Raw genomic sequence first — 20313 nt, 5'->3', positions numbered from 1 at the left:
ACATTTGACAAACATAAATTACTGCAATCTTTAAAACAACACTACCACCACACAACAACAACAACAAAAACCCTCAGGCTCAGCCTTAACCCATCACCCTCCAAGGGTGACATCCTCACTTCCTCCTCTTTGCCATGGACTTGATTTTCCATGTCTATTTCTTTTTTTTTTAAATTTTTAATTTTTATTTTTTACATCTTTATTGGAGTATAATTGCTTTACAATGGTGTGTTAGTTTCTGCTTTATAACAAAGTGAATCAGTTATACATATACATATGTTCCCATATCTCTTCCCTCTTGCGTCTCCCTCCCTCCCACCCTCCCTATCACTACCAAACGTAAAATAGATAGCTAGTGGGATGCAGCCGCATAGCACAGGGAGATCAGCTAGGTCCATGTCTATTTCAATATCACAAAAATGCATTTGTATTATAAGCGGCTTTAAATATTTTTCAGGAAGATGCAAAGTATGTGTAAATACAAGTGAACTTGGGTTAATTCTGTATTCACATAAGAAAAATTATGCTCATCCACCCAGCAAGCAATGAATTAACCTTAAAACGCATTACCAGGTATGTTCAATACTAGTGGGAGGAGCTTTGTTTTGACTGCTATTGTTGCCAGGAGCTGCAGCTTCTGTTTTAAAACAAAGATCACCTTTCCTACCCAGCTAGCTCCTAAGGGCTTCTTGCTCTTTTCCAGCTATCACGAGTTCCTTTGCTTTTTACTTCTGTGGGAGGAGTAAGCTAAATGGGGAGTGTCTAAGCGAGAACATTAAAGTTTAAGTGAAAAACAGTAAACTTCGTTACAGATCATCTACTCTATATAATCTTTTCATTTATATGAATCTATGTGTGCACAGCAGGCCTCCCGTGTAAATCCTGAGCAGACAAACCACTGAGTCATGAAAGTCTGTTGTAGGTAGGATCTTCCAGTAACAGGGACACAAAATGATTCTACTCTTCTCCTTAAAAAAAAAAAAAATCTGACAGTAAAAACCCAAGCCAACAATTCAGAAAACACAGGAATTATTTTCTGGCCTATTTTATTAAAAAAAAAAAAAAGATTTTCATTCTAAAAGCAAAATGAAAGTATTTATCATGAGTGAATATAGACAACATTAAAAAGATACCCTCAAAGACCACCTCACAGAGAATATGAAGTATAAAAGCAAAGCCCTGGGACTTTCCTGGTGGTCCAGTAGGTAGGACTCTGTGCTCCCAATGCAGGAGGCCCAGGTTCGATCCCTGGTCAGGGAACTAGATCTCACATGCATGCCACAACTAAGAAGCCCACATGCCGCAACTGAAGATCCTGCATGCTGCAACTAAGACCTGTTGCAGCCAAAAATAATAAATAAATAAATAAATAAATAAATAAATATTTTTTTAAAAAATAAATAAATAAAAGCAAAGACTTACTAGTTTTCCCCCAGATCTGTGCTCGAATGGAATGATGTTGAACTTCTTGGCCGCTTTCCGATACATGCAGTAGTGTTTGACCCAGCTGGAACCAAACGGAGGAGGCCCTTCAACAAGAGACATCACTTTAAATCAACAAGAACCTACTGTATTGCACAGGGAACTCTATTCAATATTCTGTAATAACTTAAATGGGAAAATAATTTGAAAAAGAATAGATACATATATATGTATAACTGAATCACTTTGCTGTACACCTGAAACTACCACAACATTGTTAATCAACTGTACTCCAATAAAAATTTAAGAAACAAAATAAAAATTAAATTAAAAAAGAAAAAAAGAAAAGAAATAGGACTTTACATTTTTTCCTCATAAAGAAGCAGATATGCAGAGTTCCAAACACAATCCTGAAGAGGAAAAACCCAAGAAGCAGCAACTAACACAGCTCAAGGAAACAAATCAGCAACACAGCTGGTCTCAGACAAGGGAAAAACAAGGGGAAGAAAGAAGGCTCGTAGAGACAGTCCTAAGAGTTTTCAGCAACATGGAAGTAATTTAAAGACATACTTTTCAAATAATTTGCTAGACTTATCTCATACCTGAAAATCTCTTAATTGTAAACTATGCTTCTTGTTTGTTTCTATGTATGAAGAGCTCATGAGGGTTTCCAGAATTCCACTGAATATATGTGATGGTTTTGGATTCAATTCTGGCCTCTAAAAAATGACACAACTGTCGAATCACAGTGCAGAAAAGCATTTAGTCTATAAATCCATCTAGTGCTTTAAATCCACTAAAGCACCTTGTAAGTAGATGCCCTTACTAACAATGGTAAAGCTAAGCTTTTTTGCAGCATGTGGGATCTTAGTTCCCCGACCAGAGATTGAACCCGTGTCCCTTGCATTGGAAGCACAGAGTCTTAACCACTGGACCACCAGGGAAGCCCTACTGTCTTTTTAATCTAAAAAGTCTTAGGCTTAGACCAAATGCCTGAGAAATGGCAAAGCCAAACCTCAGAGTCTTTGGCCCCAAATATCAAGGTCCTTCACTGATGAAGCTGCCATCCCCTCCTGACACCACCCAACCCTACCCAGCCAGCTCTGAGCATAGAGATGAGTGATGGTTTTTCACACCATCCAAGCTTCAGGCAATACTGCAGGAGAAGGTACAACACGGACTCCAGCCTAGGACAATTCCAGCATTGAGGAGGTGTATGATCCAGGAAACACTGTTTACTCCTCAGTGTTTCCATGTTCTCATTGGTAAATGGGGTGATAACAGCACTGTACACTTCATAGGGGTTTTTAATGGATTAAATGAAACAAGTTGGATAAAGAGTTTAGCACAGTGCCTGGCATACTGCTAACAAGTGAAGAATTGTCACTATTGTTTTTTTTTTCAGTCCAATTCCAGCCCCATTTCTCTCAAAGCCAGTAAGTTAAGCAACAGTTATGAATCTAAAAATCAAAATTTCCTGTTATTTTTCGCTTTGGACATATAATACAAAATGTCTATCCTTCTCATGTCTCTACCCTGTATTTTTAGTTCTTTCAAGTTAAATAAACAAACTGAGATTAAGAGGATAAAAAAAAGTAAAGGTGGAGGGAAGGATTGGGAGCTTGGGATTAACAGATGCAAACTAGTAAAGATAGCACGGATAAACAACAAGGTCCTACAGTACAGCACAGGCAACTATATTCAATATCCTGTGATAAACCACAATGGAAAAGAATATGAAAAAGAATATATATATGTATAACTGACTCACTTTGCTATACAGCAGAAATTAACACAACACTGTAAATCAACTATACTTTAATCTTTTAAAAATAAAACATTCACTCTATACACACTTCAATAGCTGCTGTGCTATTGTTACTAATGGCACCTTTAGAAACGGCATGCTTTTACTGTTCAACCAAAATATGTAAAAATAAATTACCTCTCAGTTTTTTTGAAAAAAAAAAGATTAAAAAATTAGAAAAATTTAGAGTTCTGCCATGCCAGTAACTGCTCATCATGAGCCGTGAAGACTAAGCCCACATTAAATAAGGGCAAATGGAAAAAGAACGCTTATTCTGTGACTGCATATAACATGAACACCCGTATCACATGGCTGTTCCATGAGCCTCTCTGCTATGAAATTGGTCAGTTTGAAAATCCTGTAAATCAGCCACTTAACAAACAAAAACGCTAAAGCACCCCAACTACAGTCAAAGGCGGGAAGGGAGAGAAACAGGAAATACGGAAACATTTTCACATACTCCTCCCCCTACTGACTAGCAATCAAGCTCTGCAGTTGAAGAGGTAAACTTTAAGAGCTTTGTTAAAATAATACCAAACTGTCAGAAGTCTGAAATCGTCTTGGGGTGACTTAATTTCAAAATAAGGATACTCTACACACTGCAGAACAACTAAGATGGCAACAATGCTGAAAATTCAGTGAGACAAGTTAGCATGTCATCTAGGAGTATATTTTTGTAGCCATATGCAATTGCCCTGATAATTTCAACAAGAACAAAAAAGGATCTCAAATAAATGTGCAAAGAAATAACGTGAAAGAAGAAGAGAAATATGTCCTTCTTGACTTTAACATGGAGGAACAGGGTTATGGGGAGAGGGGTGCATACGTATATGAGTGTGTGTGTGTGTGTGTGTGTGTGTGTGTGTGTGAGAGAGTGAGATAAAGATGGGGATGAGAGGAAATGAGGAAAAAGGTACTATCCCACCTCGCTTTCAGTCTGTCACCAAATCCCCGCTCCCTTGCAAGCAAGTTTTAACAAAGTGTGGCACAGAATTCGGGGGTGTGTGGCTGGAAAGCAGGGTGTTCACAGAGCTCCTAATCTCACCGTCCCCTCCCTAGAGCAGGAATGTGTTTTCCCCCAAAGAACCCAACGTATGCCTTCCAGGATAGGAGAGAGCAAGAAAGTGGTAGGAATAATTACTCCAAAAGTATGAAATTACAGTGAGAGTTTTAAAATAATTTTTAATTAGTTATTCATCACGGTTGGAGAGCCTCTTACTTTTTTCCTGTACATACAGGTAGCCTTCCGCTGTGAACTGACTTGCTCGTTTGTGGTCCTTGGGATTCTGTCTAATCTTGTTCATAAGCTCTTCCACTTCTGACCTTGTTCCTTCAAAACGATTCCGTGTCTGAAAAGGATTTAAAAAACACATACAAGTTTTAAGTTCCCACAGGAGCTTTTTCATGTACATTTTTAAGTCTCTGGATAACTATAATTAAATTTGTAGTGTTTTTGTATAAATTTCTCAAAATATACCCATCCTTTCCCATGTATCTCTTTGTTGAGATCATTGTGCAAAGAAAAAAAATTAGTGGTTAAGTAGTTAACAGAGATATAGAAACCAAGGTTACTAGAGGTTATTTACTTTTGAAGCTTTCTAACACCAAGAATAATTCTATTATTCAACATAAGAATTCCTGCCTGCAGGTCTCACAATATTACTAAATCATACATTTTTAAAAAATAGGCCATAAAACATCTATCTGGGAAGTCTTTCCTTTGCAACAATCAATCTGACTCATTACTATTATATCAGCAATATGTCTAAGAATTCAGAATCTGAAAAACTTAATTCTTCTTTGCAAACTAATAAATATCGGTGTCATTTTTTCCAGGTCATGGCAATTGCACTTGAAAATGATGTTTCTTCATAGAAGAAGGAAGTAGGGGGGAATCTCACTTACAAATAATGTCTTTGATATCTAAAAAGACAAATCACATTTCTGAAGCCCAGGAGACTTGGGATGTCAATATCTCTGTCAAATGGCTAGATTGAAAATGGACATGCAAGGTGAAGTGATGAAAATACCCAGGCAAACCTGACGAGTCAGCACCACCAAGTTTCTGGACATTTCTTCCATCTACACTCAAAAATAATTGTATTAATACCGAAAAACTGCTGATGTGAAATTGTGGAAGAGCTAAGATGAAAAATTATTATTGAAATTCCTCCTCTCTCCTCCCTACAATGAAAGGGATTACCAAGAGTTCTAAACGCAGAAAAATGATAGAATAGTACATTTTTTAGGGGGATGGAGAGTCTGATAAATGTACACTGTAAAGGGGAAACTTAACTGCAGAGGCTTATTTCAAACACAAGCTGAGAGCTTTTTTTTAAATTTATGTACTATAAGAATGTACAGGGCTGCAAAGAGGGTGGGACTCATTTATTAATGGCTTGTTCCCTCTCCTGCCTTCCTGTTTCTCATGTCTCTGGGATTTCTCGTCCCCATCTTAATACTGATTATACCCTAATTTTATTCACCTGCTTTGTCACTTTACTGAGATTCTCCGCAACCCTCACTTCTTTCTATCTCTGTGTATCTAATATTTATGCATACATACACACACATATACACACATATGTGCATGTCATATATGTATAGATGCTAGTGCACACATGTGCGTGCATGCACAAACACACACACACACACACAATTAACTTAATGAGTTGTATCCCAAATTCTCATTATTTAAGTTAATGCTCAAATTGTCCTAGATTTGACCAGCAGAGGCCCCTTCTAGCTGGCTCCTGTTTCTCTTGACATACCCCCTTAATTCTCTGAGTAACCCCTTACCCTCTGGTCCAAAAAGGTATCCCAGGTTTACCTTACTTTCTCTGTCCCAGTCCTAGAACCAGCCATTTCTCCAAAGGAGTCATTGTTCCTTATAGGGGAGGGTAGTATTTTTTTTTTTTACTGTAGTATAATTGCTTTACAATGGTGTGTTAGTTTCTGCTGTACAACGAAGTGAATCAGCTGTACATATACATATATCCCCATATCCCCTCCCTCTTGGACCTCCCTCCCCCACCCCAGCCCACCCATCTAGGTCATCATAGGGCACCGAGCTGAGCTCCCTGTGCTATACAGCAGGTGCCCACTAGCTATCTATTTTATACCTGGTAGTGTATTTATGTCAATCCCAATCTCCCAATTCATCCCACCTGTTCTCTACGTCTGTGTTTCTATTCCTACCCTGCAAATAGGTTCATCTGTACCATTTTTCTAGATTCCACATATATGCGTTAATATACGACATTTGTTTTTCTCTTTCTGACTTACTTCACTCTGGTCGTATTTAGAAACCAAGATCTAGGGACAGTGTGCTCACAGCTAAGGCGGTGCTATTGCTTCTAGGTCTTCCTGGAAGACCGACTGAGAAAATGCATGTAGGTATGTGTGTATGTGTGTGGATACATTTATATATATACACATTTGTATGTACATATAACTGTCACCACTTCTGTATCTATCTATCTTAAAACCCATGAGTTCATACCATTACCCTTAATTCCGATCCAGTACTCCAGGTTTCTTTCTAGCCCACCCCTTTCCAATTCTGCGCATTGCTTTTCAGACAGTAAAAAACCTGGCTCCCATTATTCTCAACAGATTTACTTATTTGCTCAATTAACGTATCTGCTCAAGGTAACCAATCTCCGAAACATGCCAGCCACCTCCTCTGTACGTGCTGCCTGTGCAGCTTCCCACGCCCACTTCCACGGCCACAGACTCCTCCATGCGGTACACCCTGCCCTCACCACCCTCCTTCCTCAGATGTGACTCTGCACTGGGAAGGGAAAGGAAGGTTCAGCTACATTTTGTAATGTATCATTTTAGGCAAATTACAAATGAGGGTGAAAATTACATTTCTCAAAATCTGAGCACAAATAATAGAGCGGCTGGAACCTAGCAATTTCCAATTCTAATTTCTGGCTGAACAGGAAGATATCATCACATAATAATAATGTTAGACCTTAAGTGTTACCCTAGGTCACATGAGAGTGTTTACACTGTGAATGTCCTGACAGAGCAGTTTACGGTGCTTGAATCCTCCCAATAACCTACGAGATAGCCTAGCGTTCTCCCATGCTTATAAAACAACATTGCTGTATTTCCTTTCCTTGCATGCTTTGATAAATAAACAAATTTCCAAACCAATGAACCTTAAGTCTTATAAATTAAATATTTCATTACATCACCTACCTGGGGGAGGAGGATTCAATGTGGAGACTAAGCTGGAATTCAGACACATCTGAGTACTTTACAAAACTGGCAGGTCAGGCTTAGCACAGGTTCACACCCATATTTAAGGAGGAAAGAAAGAGCGGGGAGAGGAGGCACTGTTCACACTAAGTTTTACCCAGAAATAAAGCTTTACAGGCAGATGGAAAGGCTAATTCCAAGTACAGATTGCCATTTTTCATTTAAGTGTTCCCATCCTGGCCCCATGACCTCATTCAGGGAGCAAAAGGATAATTAACAATATAAAGAGGGTTTCCCGAAGCAGCTGTAAAACATCAGGGTGGGCCCCCTGCAGCCTGCTTTAGTAACCTCCCAAAATCACGAAACAGAAAAGAAGGGGTAGGGTGCTAACACACACCCCTCAGGGCAGTCCTCAAACATCTCCTCAAGTGCCCTATGAATGGGGAGGTGACAGAGTAAGGAATGGAGTGCAGCGGATGCCAGGTCAACAGGTGATCAAGTCTAAACCCCCGAAGGACACCTTCCATGGGAGTGAGGGGAACGCCGGTTAGAACTGTTGAGAGGTAGACGCGAGCTGAGGTTTACCATCGGTACCTAAATCTGAGATCCTACCATGAAAGGGACTCCCATGTTACCCAGAAATTGTTAAGGTCCAGGGATGCCAAATGGCCATGCCGGGATGTTCCCCGGCTCCTATATTTACTGACCCCAGATACACCATGAGTGAACCCATTTCTACACCAACACTAAATCTGAAAGCAACTGCCTTGGGCCCTGGAATGAGCCTGCCCAAGTTCCAACGGTGCCCTGGCCTTAAAGCAGTATGACTTCAGCAAGTTCTTTTTCCTCATGGTCCTCATCTGTGAAGTAGGAATTAAAAAATCTACATCATAGGGCACCCTTGAAGACTAAATGTGTACAATCCAAAGAAAAGCACATAGGTAACACCTGGCACATGGTAACAAAATAAATATAAGTGGCATTATTATTATTATTTTAATTGCAATTAAGTCACTGAAACGTGACAATTATTCCCTAACAAAGGAAAAAAGAGAATCTTCAATATCAAACTAAAATTTTATCTGAATGAAAGAGAAAGTACATTTTTAATTTTTTTTTTTTTGGATTATAAAAGCTAATTCACAACATTATACAACAGAGAGGGGGACAGCACAAACAGCCCTGCCTGGAGGCAAAAAGAGGAGGTATAAACAAGATGAAAAGCGACCAGAAACTCATCTCTCAGAAACAATCATGTTCATACTTTACACAGTCACTTCCAATCGTTTTGCTGTTGTTGTTGTTGTTGTTTGGTAACATAGTTTATCACTTTAGTGTTCTACTTTGCTCACAAAACTGTAACAAAAATATCTGTGCATATCCTTAATTTATTCTTCACCATTCTTAGTATCTTCTGGGTACTCCTTCGGAATCCCTAAAATTTCTTAGGATTCTACTTCTTCCTGAGAAGAATTCTATTCTAGTCTCCTTTGGGGATAGAGATCACAAAAATTTTAAATTAGTTTTTTAATATCCTTTAATTTTGATGTAATTTACATTCTTCTGGAAAGTCTATTTTTTAAAAAACCATCTTGCTCTTTTTTGCTGTCCATTAATTACTCTAGATTATAGAAAATGGAAAAAGACTGAATCTCTCTCAAAAAAAGGTCTAACCATTTTTACAACAGAAAAGGTGAAACCAGTTGGGCAAAAATAGGTTATTTTCACTTTTAAATAACTTTTACCTTTTCTCTGATTATAAAATGGTTTTTGTCATTTTTTGCTAGAGTAAAATACCTAAAAGTTGACCAAAATTATCTCTACCATTATAGTGCACAGATAGTTAACTCTAAGATTTGGTTTCAACATTTCGGTATATTTCTTTCAATACATAAATACGCATAGCATAAAAAGTAACACAGAAGTCAGACAGAGAAAGACAAATACCATATGATATTGCTTATACGTGGAATCTAAAAAAATAATACAAATGAACTTATTTACAAAGTAGAAATAGACTCACAGATGTAGAAGATGGACTTATGGTTACCAAAGGGGAGAGGGGTGGGGAGGGATAAATTAGGAGTTTGGGATTAACATATATACACTACTATATATAAAATAGATAAACTACAAGGACCTACTGTGTAGCACAGGGAACTCTACTCATAATCTTATAATAACCTATAATGGAAAAGAATCTGAAAAAGAATAGATATATACATATGTATGTATAACTGAATCACTTTGCTGTACACTTGAAACTAACAACATTAAATCAACTATACTTCAGTTAAAAAAAAAAAGGTAACACACAGCTGGGATTTTTGTAATATGTAGTTTTATACAGCCAACACTTTCCCTTCGATATGCTAAAAGCTGACATCCTCAGGGAATGAGAGAAATGGCCAAGAAAGTAGTAAATTACAGCAATACTGAGATATAGCAGGTGAGGTAGAATGAGTGGCATGTGTTTCAAAGGTGCTGGTATTTCTGAAGGGCAAAGAATGAGCTAGAAGCAAAAGTAAAGAGCACAGGCAACTTCCGGATCAGGTGTCCTCAACACTGAAGGTGAGGCGGAAGGCAGAGCCTCTACCTGCAGAGCTGCAGGAGCAGCCTCAGAAAGAGCCAGAACAAAAGGCAGAGAGGTGGACGACCCCAGGCAACTTCCTGATGACAATCCTGAAGTTCCAGAGGACACAGGAAAAGATTTTTACCAGTAGCTTGTTCTTCGCCCAGTTCTTTATGAGAAATGAAAGTTACCAAGTACGTGTGTTAGGTTCTTAATAGACTAAGTTAGATTCCATTAACCATCTGACCCATTTCAAATGATAGGCTGTCTTCAAGTGTTGCTTACAATAGTTCATGCCTGAGTATTATTGCTCACTCCCATTTAAATCTTGAATCTCGCTGAAATTATTTTGGTGTATTTAAGGTAACTATAGGCTCCTGATGCCAGGTTGGGTCTGAACTTCCACATAAGCAAGCTGTACATGGACAGTTTCTCTGGAGCCCCCAGGAGACGCTGATGTGTCCCCATACCTCACCCCAGACTCTGAGGCCCGGCTGGCTTCACAGGCAGGTAGCCCATGCCGTCACCCACAGCCCTGAGCTCAGAAGGTCACGCACTTGATCTAATGCTCTGCCATCACTGCCTTGAAATTCTTCATTTTTGAATAAGGGACCCTGCCTCCTCATTTTACACAAATTATGGATCAGTTAGGCCTGAAGGTTCTCATCCAGGCCAGCCCTGCCCTTGACAGATAAGGTACAGACACAAGTTATACAGTTAGTGGAGGGGGGTGGAAATCAGGATTATAACCTAATCTTCCAAACTATGTAATGTTCTTTTTACAAATGCTGTGTTCTTCTGTCTTCAGAAATATTCTGATACATCACAGCATCATTAGACTAAATGTTCTACTACCTACAGAGACACTGTTGCAGTTAGGACTAATCTACACATATACACTTTGACATATTTTTAAAGTATGTTACCTTATATCACTGATCTTGGAGGGTGTAGGGAGGAATCTACTCTTTTAGTCATTTAACTGAACAGAATGTAGAATCTTCAAATACGAATTGACGCATAAATTACAAAACACAAGAGATTTCATTACCTACATTCTCAAATGTAGGGAACTATACCAAAATAACTTAGAAACAAAATCTACACAAAAACCATTAGTCCTCAATTTCTAAGATTATAAGAAGTTGAAGGTCAGGTAGCAAACAGCACAGAGATCCCCATCCTTCTCCTTGTATGTCTTTCAGGATGAGTTGAGAGTCTGTCCCAAGACTCACTCACTGTGTTTTTAACAAGGTTTGAAATTACACTAAACATAACTTGAATAGCTTTTCAATGAGGACACTTCCAAAATCAACAAAAGTGTTGAAAGGAAAAACATCTACCACCTTCTGATCAAAACCACATACATTATACTGTTTAATAGTTCTCAAATAAACTCTTTATCCAAGACCTAACAGAAACCATACATTTTCCAGGAAAACAATAAAGGGCCAACAGCAACTGTGAACACCAATACCTTAGTGAATAGGCAGGCACAAAACACAGGAAAGAAATTCCACTGGAACTGTTAGCCTCTCTGGGAATAAATATCAAATAAGACATACAAGTAACAGAAGAAATTTAAATTAGAATTGAAATGCCTTAAATTTAAAGTGGAGGACTGTTTTGTCTGTTTCATACAGAGCGGACTAAGACTTACACAACAGAGGTTATCCTTAGAACTGCCTCACAAAGTGCAGAATAACTATTCACACTGCCACATGACTTGTTTCAAAGTTGCTAAGAGAGTAGATAGTCAAAGTTATCACAACAAGGAAAAAAAATTTTTAACTACACGAAGTGATAGATGTTAACTAAACTTATGCGGAAATCATCTTGCAATATAATAAGTGAAGTCATTAAGCTGTAACCCTTAAACTTACACAGTGTTGTGTGTCAATTATATAACTGGAAAAATAAAAAATAAGGCAAATTATGTGAAATTCTGATTGTAAAAACATACCTCATGACTTTTCTGAAAATAAGGGAAGAAAAATAAATTATAGGAAATGAATTCTTAAAAAAAAACAGAGCCGCCTGCAGCAGAATTCGGAGCCTCCCTTAGCTGGAGAACAGTTTGTTACACCAAGAATTGACCAGAAGGTGGCAGCGTAGCCTCAGTTTCTCGGTACCAACAGATCAGCCTGGTCTTCGTTTAAGGCTTTTCATACACCAAAGAAATCAAACCTACACCTATCAAACATCTTTTTTAGGAGAAAGCTTCCGTTTTCTTACATTCTGAATGTTGATCTGTAGTTCCATTTTGTAGTGATTGAAGTCTTTGGCAAGTTCATGGCCTTGATGATAGAAAGTAAACATTCCCTGAAAAAATGACAGCATCTAAAACAAAGGAGAAAAGGTGACATTAGCACCCAAAAAATCTCAGTGAAAAAAATAAATGAAAAAGCCACGTATTTGGCCTCATCTCATTATGATTCCATCGAAGTACAATAATTAAAAGGAAGTCACTAGAATTCAACTAAATCGAACTGCCTATTATTCATTAATTGGTCCCTATAAAAAATAAAAGGATTTGTGATTTTCTCCTTAAATATCAGAGCCATTAGACAGCTTTTAGGAGAAATGGAATTCTACATCACCCATTTGTCCTTTTTAGTCAAGAGAATCCCTATATTCATTTATAATTCAAACCTTATCACTATAGGTTGATAGAACCTATAAGGAAAATGAAATATAGATCAAAGAGCTAAATGCTCTTTCGAAGGGCATCCAGTGCAGAGGAACCTCTCTGTTTTGTTGACAAGGATGCTCAGTGACTGGAGCAGAGAGGGGCAGAGGCAGGACAGTAATTAAGCCCTGAGTTTCCTACCAGCTCTCCACCTGCCCCTCTTGATCAGAGGGCACTGCTTCTCCCCCACATGTGAGAAAATCTAGAGTAAGAGTGATTTGGGGTGAGGGTTAAGGAAATCCTGAGATTCACTGTCTTCAGAATGTCACACCGCGTAATGGTAAGGAATTTGGGACTCTGACGTCAAGTGGCCAGCAAGGGTCAATTCCCAACTGGGGCCAATTACTGAAGTTTCTCGACTTCAATTTCTACATTTGCTAAGCGGGATCATTAAAATATCTCCTCAGTAGGGTACTGTGTGGAATACATGCATGATCACAGAAAAGTACTTAGAACAACAACCTGAACAATGACTGAGCACTGTAAATGCTCAGTAAATAAAATGTAGGCCATTATTATGATTTCACATAAAAAGAAAGCTTTAAGGAGGTTTTCTCTAATTGTTTAATTTAGGGCAATTCAATTACTCCACTGGACCATAGCTTCCACGAATGCTAATTTTTAATGAATCATTACTTGGGTTTTTTTGGTTTGTTGCTCAACATCATACACACAGTGGGTAAATTGTATGGCATGTGAATTATATCTCAATAAAGCTGTTTTTTAAAATCACATGCAATATAGTCTATGTTAAAATTAAAGTGAATCTTGACAATCATGACTCTCAGTGTACCTCTGGTTTTTTTGCTAAAACCCACAGTACAAAATAACCTTTATATTTTGATTCAGAAGATACATATATTCGTAGATATGTTAACATATAAGTAACTGAAGCTCTCAGAGTGCATCTATATAAGCACAAAAAAATCATGTGTTTCTAAAATAAGTATAAAGAAATGTCAGAGTAACTTACAAAATAGTTTCAAATGTTCCATACACTGGTTCTTAAGTTAGGTTGCATAAGCATTGTGAATTGTATTAGAAATAGTTGGTTACCAATAATTGCTGAAAGCACCAAGGCTTGGATGGATGCACTTGCTTTAGAACAAACTTGAATAAAGATTATCCCATAAATATCTCACGCTCACTCACATTCCAATATAATTTCTTTCATGGGGACTCTTTTTAAAAGGGTGGAGTTACAGCTAGGATGGCACAAATTGTACCTGATTGCAGAGTCCTTGAGACCATATAGCAAAAGGAATAATACTCATTACACACTGCTGTGCAAATAAGGCCGAGAACCACTATTTAGAAGTGATTCTTTGACTTCATGGCTCTGGGTGTACTGTGTACAATTTACGACATCTTGCTTCGTGTTTATGCACCACAGCCTCTGGCAACCATAAATTAAATCTTCAAAGAAACACATTCCTATTATATCACGAAATTCAACTAGCAGAGCAACTTGCTATTTATACTTACGGGTTCCACAAACTCAAACTTCTTCCTTTCTTGGATTTCCTGAAGCTTACACACATATTCAAGAGACAGTTCGTAAAAGTGTTGCCGGTTCTGTTCCACTTGGATATCTGCCTATGTTAAAATAATGGAGGCCAGTCAAATTAGAGGTGGTTCGGAGCGAAACTCTTTGCCCGAGGTCTGCAAAACTACAGTCCATGGGCCAAATATAGCCTGCTGCCTGTTATTCCAAATGAAGTTGTACTGGACCAGCGCCAGGACTACTCCTTTATGCATCTTCTGTGTAGACTTGCGGCTACAACGGCTGACTTGAGTAGTTGCAACAGGGACCTACCTCGTGATCTTCAAAAGTCTAAAATATTTACTAAGTGACTCTCTGCAGAAATAGTTTGCAAACCCCTGCTCTCTGCGATGAGACTGACTCCGAAGGACAGAAGATCAAAGAGTAAAAGGCACTTCATGAAAAACCTACCCAACCACAACTGACACCCAAGGTGGAACCGCACGTGTAGAATCCAAATTACATAAACATTATTTCCATTAACAAATCGCCTAAGAATGAAGTGGCCTGGGAAGGAGGGCTGAGCAAATTCCAGTCGCCACAGCTCTCAGGAGTGAGGGAAGCAGGTGAGGAAGTGGCGACCCCACCTCAAGAGCTCGGTTCTTGCAGACAGGCCTGGGCTGGAAGCCCATCTGCAGGCAGTCACTCTCCTAAGTCCTTATCATGTCCTGTCCCCTGGGAGGGAACAGGCACCAGATGGTCAGGAGACTATTCCAAAGAAAGGTTCCAGCCTCTCTTGTCTAACTAGGGAAAAGGGAATTGAGAGAGGGGATGGCTCCACAGAGGAACAGCAGAGAAACCTCTGGTCCTTACAACTGTTCTTACAAGGCATCTTGTATTTCCTAACTCGGCTAATTTTATGTCCAGAAGTATTTATCTGGACATTTCTCCAAACAGGCCATATCTAAGCACAGAGAAAGATGCTCAACATCACTTGTCATTAGGGAAATAGAAATCAGAACCACAAGGTACCACCTCACACTTATCAAAAACAAAAAACAAAAAATATCAGAAAATAATCCAAAAAACCCTATCTCCCCCCACCAAAATTAAAAAAATAACAGAAAAATAACAAGTATTGGTGAAGATGTGGAGAAACTGGAACTTTGTGCACTGCTGGTGGGAATGTAAAATGATGCAGCTGCTATGGAAAACAGTATGGCAGTTCTCTAAAAAAAAAAAAAAATTAAAAATAGAATGACCATATGATCCTGCAATTCCATTTCTGGGTATATACTCACAAGAACTGCAAGCAGGGGCTCAAAGAGATTCTTGTACACACACACATTCACAGCAGCATTATTCACAACAGCTAAAAGGTAGAAGCAACCAAAGCGTCCACCGACAGATGAAGGCATAAACAAAATGTGGTCTACAGAGATAATGGAATATTATTCAGCCACAGAATGCAAGGAAATTCTGGCACCTGCTACAACATGCATGAACCCTGAGGACATTATGCTAAGTGAAATGAGCCAGTCACAAAAGGACAGATGCTGTATGATTTATCTTATATAAGGTACCCGGAACAGTGAAATTCAGAGAGATAGGAAGTAGGATGGTGGTCGTCATGGAGCTGGGAGCACAAGGGGGCTGGGGAGTTAGTGTTTATTGGGCACAGAGTTTCAGTATCTCAAGTTGAAAGGGCTCTGGAGCTGGAATGTGGTGGTTATTGACAACAGTGTGACTGTACTTAATGACACTGAATGAACTGCATGCCTGAACTTGGTAAAATCATGCTTTGTTGTGTATATTTTACCACCACAAAAAGTTTTTAATTTGGGGGGAAAAAGTATTTATCTAACAGGTAATAATTTGGGGGGCATCATATCCTTTTTGAATTAAAGTAATGTTTAACTATAATAAGAGTGTTTGTTACTAAGCCAAAATGAAAATCTCTACCTAACACTCATAAAAATCATGATTTTTTTATGCCTCTAATATCCAGAAATGGAGAGTTCAGCCACTAGCAGTTACCAGACACAACTCCCAGGAAAAACAATGTGAGTGTGTTGAGTATTTAATAAAATGGAGATAGGGGAGGTTAAGGGTGGATTTTTCCATGTTATTGTTACTGGGAAACGTCCTTCAAGAAAATGACACCAGGGTCAGATTTACCAAGGTGGTTTTTTAATTTAATTTTAGTGGATTCTCTCGCCTGGTTGTGCTACTGCAATTACCCCGGCATGGCAGGTCAGCTTCTATCCACAGCTTCCTAATGTTCTGGGTGTTCAGAACCACTGTGCCAGATGCAGCGTGATCAATCACAAGAATCCCTGGGACTGCCGTTAACCCATAATTTACAACAATGCCACAGACATCCAAATTATACCTAGCAGCACCGTCCTTTAGCCTGACTCAGTCTAAAAGGCAATCGCTATAGATGTGATGTAAGAAAAAGTATGTGCCGCATAGCACAGGGAGATCAGCTCGGTGCTTTGTGACCGCCTGGAGGGGTGGGATAGGGAGGGTGGGAGGGAGACTCAAAAGGAAGGGGATATGGGAACATATGTATATGTATAACTGATTAAATTTGTTATAAAGCAGAAACTAACACACCATTGTTAAGAAATTATACTCCAATAAAGATGTTAAAAAAAAAACAACTAAGTGAAGAAAATAGTTTATAGAGGCAGTGCTTAACAAAAAAAAAAGAAAAAGTGTATGTGGTCTTTGTCCCAGGTTCCTGGCACAAAACTCCTAAAACCCTTGGAATTTCCTGAGCGAGAGAAGCGTCTCTAGTCATTTGTAAGGAGCCCCTTTGGAGAACACTTGAGTTTATGCTAATGAGGTGACTTAGGGTAGGGCCACAAGAGAGCATTAATTAGAGGGCTGGAACTTTAGGCTCTACCCACCCATTTCCGGGAAGGGGGAGCACTACAGAGGAAGCTCTATAACAACCCTCGAACAAGAGCTCATGAGCTTCCAGGTTGGTAATGTAAAGAATTAACAAACGGAAAACTCACCAGCAGGGGGAGCTCACATGGCTTCAGACCATCGCAGAGCCCAACAAGAAGAAAGACGGCTCTTCTTTCCTGGCTAGGACGCAGCCCAAGAAAAGCCAGGGACTCTTTACTGCAGCCCTCTCAAGTCTCTTTCCCTCTCAACGAAAGTGTTCTCCTTCCCCTACCGTGCAGAAACTTGCCCTTGGTTCCCCGTGGTTGCAGACCTCAAACTGCAATTCTCCGCTGATCACGAATAAACCCATCTTTGCTGGAGAAATACCCAGCAGACTATTTATTTCAGGTTAACAGGAAACACATCCACTTGCCTAGAGAGTGACGTACCGCAGTCCCATGAGGACAGAGGTTTCTGCACTTGGGACCCTTGCAGACCCCGCCCTGTGCACCTCTTCATCTGGCTGTTCATCCGTATCCTCTATATTATCTGTTATAATCAACTGCTAAACTTAACTAAATGTTTCTGAGTTCTGTGAGCCACTCTAGCAAGGAAGGGGACACAGGAACCTCTTATTTGTAGCCAGTCAGAAGCACAGGTAACAACCAGGACTTGGGACTGACGTCGGAAGTGGGGTAGTCTTTTTTTTTTTTTTTTTAAACTGAATTATGGTTGATTTACAAGGTGTTAGTTTCTGGTGTACAGCAATGTGATTCAGTTATACATACATACACATTCTTTTTCATATTCTTTTCCATTATGGTTTATTACTGGCTATTGAATATAATTCCTTGTGCTATGCAGTAGGACCTTGTTGTTTATCCATTCTATAGATAATAGCTTGCATCTGCTAGTCAGAAGTGAGGCAATCTTGTCCAACTGAGCCCTTAACCTGTTGGATCTGATGCGTCTCTCGGTAGTGTCAGAGTTGAGTCAGTTGCTTGGTGGTGTTGGAAAACACACATTTGGACAAGCAAAAGTCATTTTTTTTAAACAAACATACAATTTCAATTTGATTATCATCTCATTTCTGACCATTCCTGCTGTTAATATGCATAAAGGAAGTCAATCACTCACACAAAGAGATTCAAAGGATCTATTTCTCTGGTCATATTTACTAAAACATAATTATTTGATGACTCAGTGTCGACTTAAAAAAAATGCACAACGTGCGAGCTGTGAGTTCAGTTTGATTTGGGGCAAAACAAGGACTATAGCCCTGGAGCAGTTAGTTCCTCAGAGCTAGGCTAGTGACTTAATCCTTATAGAGACAGATGGCAAGTGCCAATTTTTAATTCGCATCAGGAAACAAAAATATACTTCAAAAATCAGCAGTCATGGAATGTTCTCGAATATCCAATTCTTGTTCTAGTACAAATATTAATTAGAATTTCGGGTTGTGATGGAGGCAGAAGCCACTGTGCCCAATAAACAGAGTTACAGGTAAAGGTACTAACAGAATTACTAAAATTGCCAGCCTGGTGTCCGCCATCATTTCCTCATGTTATTTTCATTGGAAACAAGAAGAAAGAATAGATAACAAGTTTCTATGCCTTTGTTCAGTACCAGCCTCAGCAACCTTTATTAATCTCTTGAGCACCTCAATTTACTGAAGATTAGCAATGCATTAGCCACTGCCAAAAGGAACTAAAACCCAAATCTAACCTTTTTCCCATTAAAGAGCAGCCCCCTTCTATGGCCTTCACGCTTGCAACAGAAAGCTAGGTCAGGTGGGAGTCTGCATGTTTGTAAAGAGCAAACAGAGCAGGACAGCCAAGAATACGTAATTTGAGTGAAACTAAAATGGTTCTCCTTGAGGGTCTCTTCAAATTTCCCACCTGGAGTTTAGTTATCTTTGGGAATGATGAAACTGTCGAAGCCCTAGCTCACAATCTTCACACTTGTTCACTGGGTAAATATTTATTAAGTGCCTATTGCCTGACGAGTCTTATTGTAGGCCTTGAGGACCGAGTGCTGAACAGAACACAGCTGCTGCCTGCAAGGAGCTTACAGCCTATGGGAAGAAGCCATGTAACAACGGAATGTGTAGTGAGTCAAAAGGCTGTCAGAGTATGAAAAAAAATAAAGGAGAGTAAGGGGGACACTAAAGAAGGTGGCTGGAAAACGTCTCTAGTAAGGAGAAGTCTGAGTGGAGAGTCTTTGGAAGACTATTTGAAGGAGTGACGCATGCAGAGCTGGTAGGAGGATGAACAAAGCACAGGCCCTCAGCATGGAACCAAGCCAGAGCAAGGCAGCCATGTGGGTGTGAGGGCAGGCGGGATGGGCCCAGGGCCTCTAGAGGGAGCTGTTAGGAGTATTTAGAGAAGAAGACCAACACGAAGGCTCACTCCGCTGTTGTATAGAGAATAAACTGTAGGGATACCCTGGTGAAAGCAGGGTGGCCTTTGCAGTAATCTGTGCGAGAGATGCCCGGGTGACAGGGGTGGGGAGTCAGGAGAACTGGCCATATTCCGAGAATATTCTGAAGCTAAAGAAGACATAGGCTGATGGTCTAGATGTGGGGTGAGAGCGAAAGGGCCAAGACTGACTTTACAGACTTTGCCTAAACAACAGGTAGAGTGATACTCATTAGATAGTGAGGTGGAGATGGAAACTGACCCGGCGCATGAAAATCCCTTCAGGATACCTGAAAACAGAGATCAGGGGAGAAGAGAGGTAGAAAACTGCTAGCGTAAAGGGAGCCTCAAAGAGCAACAGCTGTCGTTTCAAAAGTGACAGAGGGTAGGAGATGAGGGAGCACATGTGACAAGTGCATGGTTTCCTACATAATATGGAAGAGGAGAGAATGGAGCCCTACCCACAGTATTGGAGTGAGGACCAAATAAATGGTACAAAAGGGCCTCTCTCTGTTATAGAACGTCAAATGCCATCTAAACGTCCGTCAAAAGTACTAGCGAGGGCCTCCCTGGTGGCGCAGTGGTTAAGAGTCCGCCTGCCGATGCAGGGGATACGGGTTCGTGCCCCGGGCTGGGAGGATCCCATATGCCGCGGAGCGGCTGGGCCCGTGAGCCATGGCCGCTGGGCCTGCGCGTCCGGAGCCTGTGCTCCGCAACGGGAGAGGCCACAACAGTGAGAGGCCCACATACCGCAAAAAGAAAAAAAAAAAAAAAAAAAAGTACTAGCGAGGCCTTCCCTGGTGGCGCAGTGGTTGA

The 20313-nt window shown here is 39.8% G+C and overlaps 1 protein-coding gene across 2 annotated transcripts in view; it reads right to left on the bottom strand.

Moving 5' to 3' along the window:
- Positions 1–20313, bottom strand: part of ARHGAP10 (Rho GTPase activating protein 10) — a 336361-nt gene that overhangs the window by 194654 nt on the left and 121394 nt on the right. For both annotated transcript variants that reach the window (XM_060116129.1, XM_060116137.1), the window contains exons 6-9: positions 14185–14295; positions 12246–12350; positions 4449–4578; positions 1423–1529 (exon numbers count right to left, since the gene is read on the bottom strand). In XM_060116129.1, the coding sequence (XP_059972112.1) occupies positions 1423–1529; positions 4449–4578; positions 12246–12350; positions 14185–14295 (453 nt within the window). The remainder of the gene's footprint in view (positions 1–1422; positions 1530–4448; positions 4579–12245; positions 12351–14184; positions 14296–20313) is intronic.

Source organism: Mesoplodon densirostris, chromosome 1, assembly GCF_025265405.1.
Source record: "Mesoplodon densirostris isolate mMesDen1 chromosome 1, mMesDen1 primary haplotype, whole genome shotgun sequence".
NCBI classification, from domain to species: Eukaryota; Metazoa; Chordata; class Mammalia; order Artiodactyla; family Ziphiidae; genus Mesoplodon; species Mesoplodon densirostris.
Note: the sequence above shows the minus strand (reverse complement) of the source record. Positions and strands in the feature narration are given on the sequence as shown.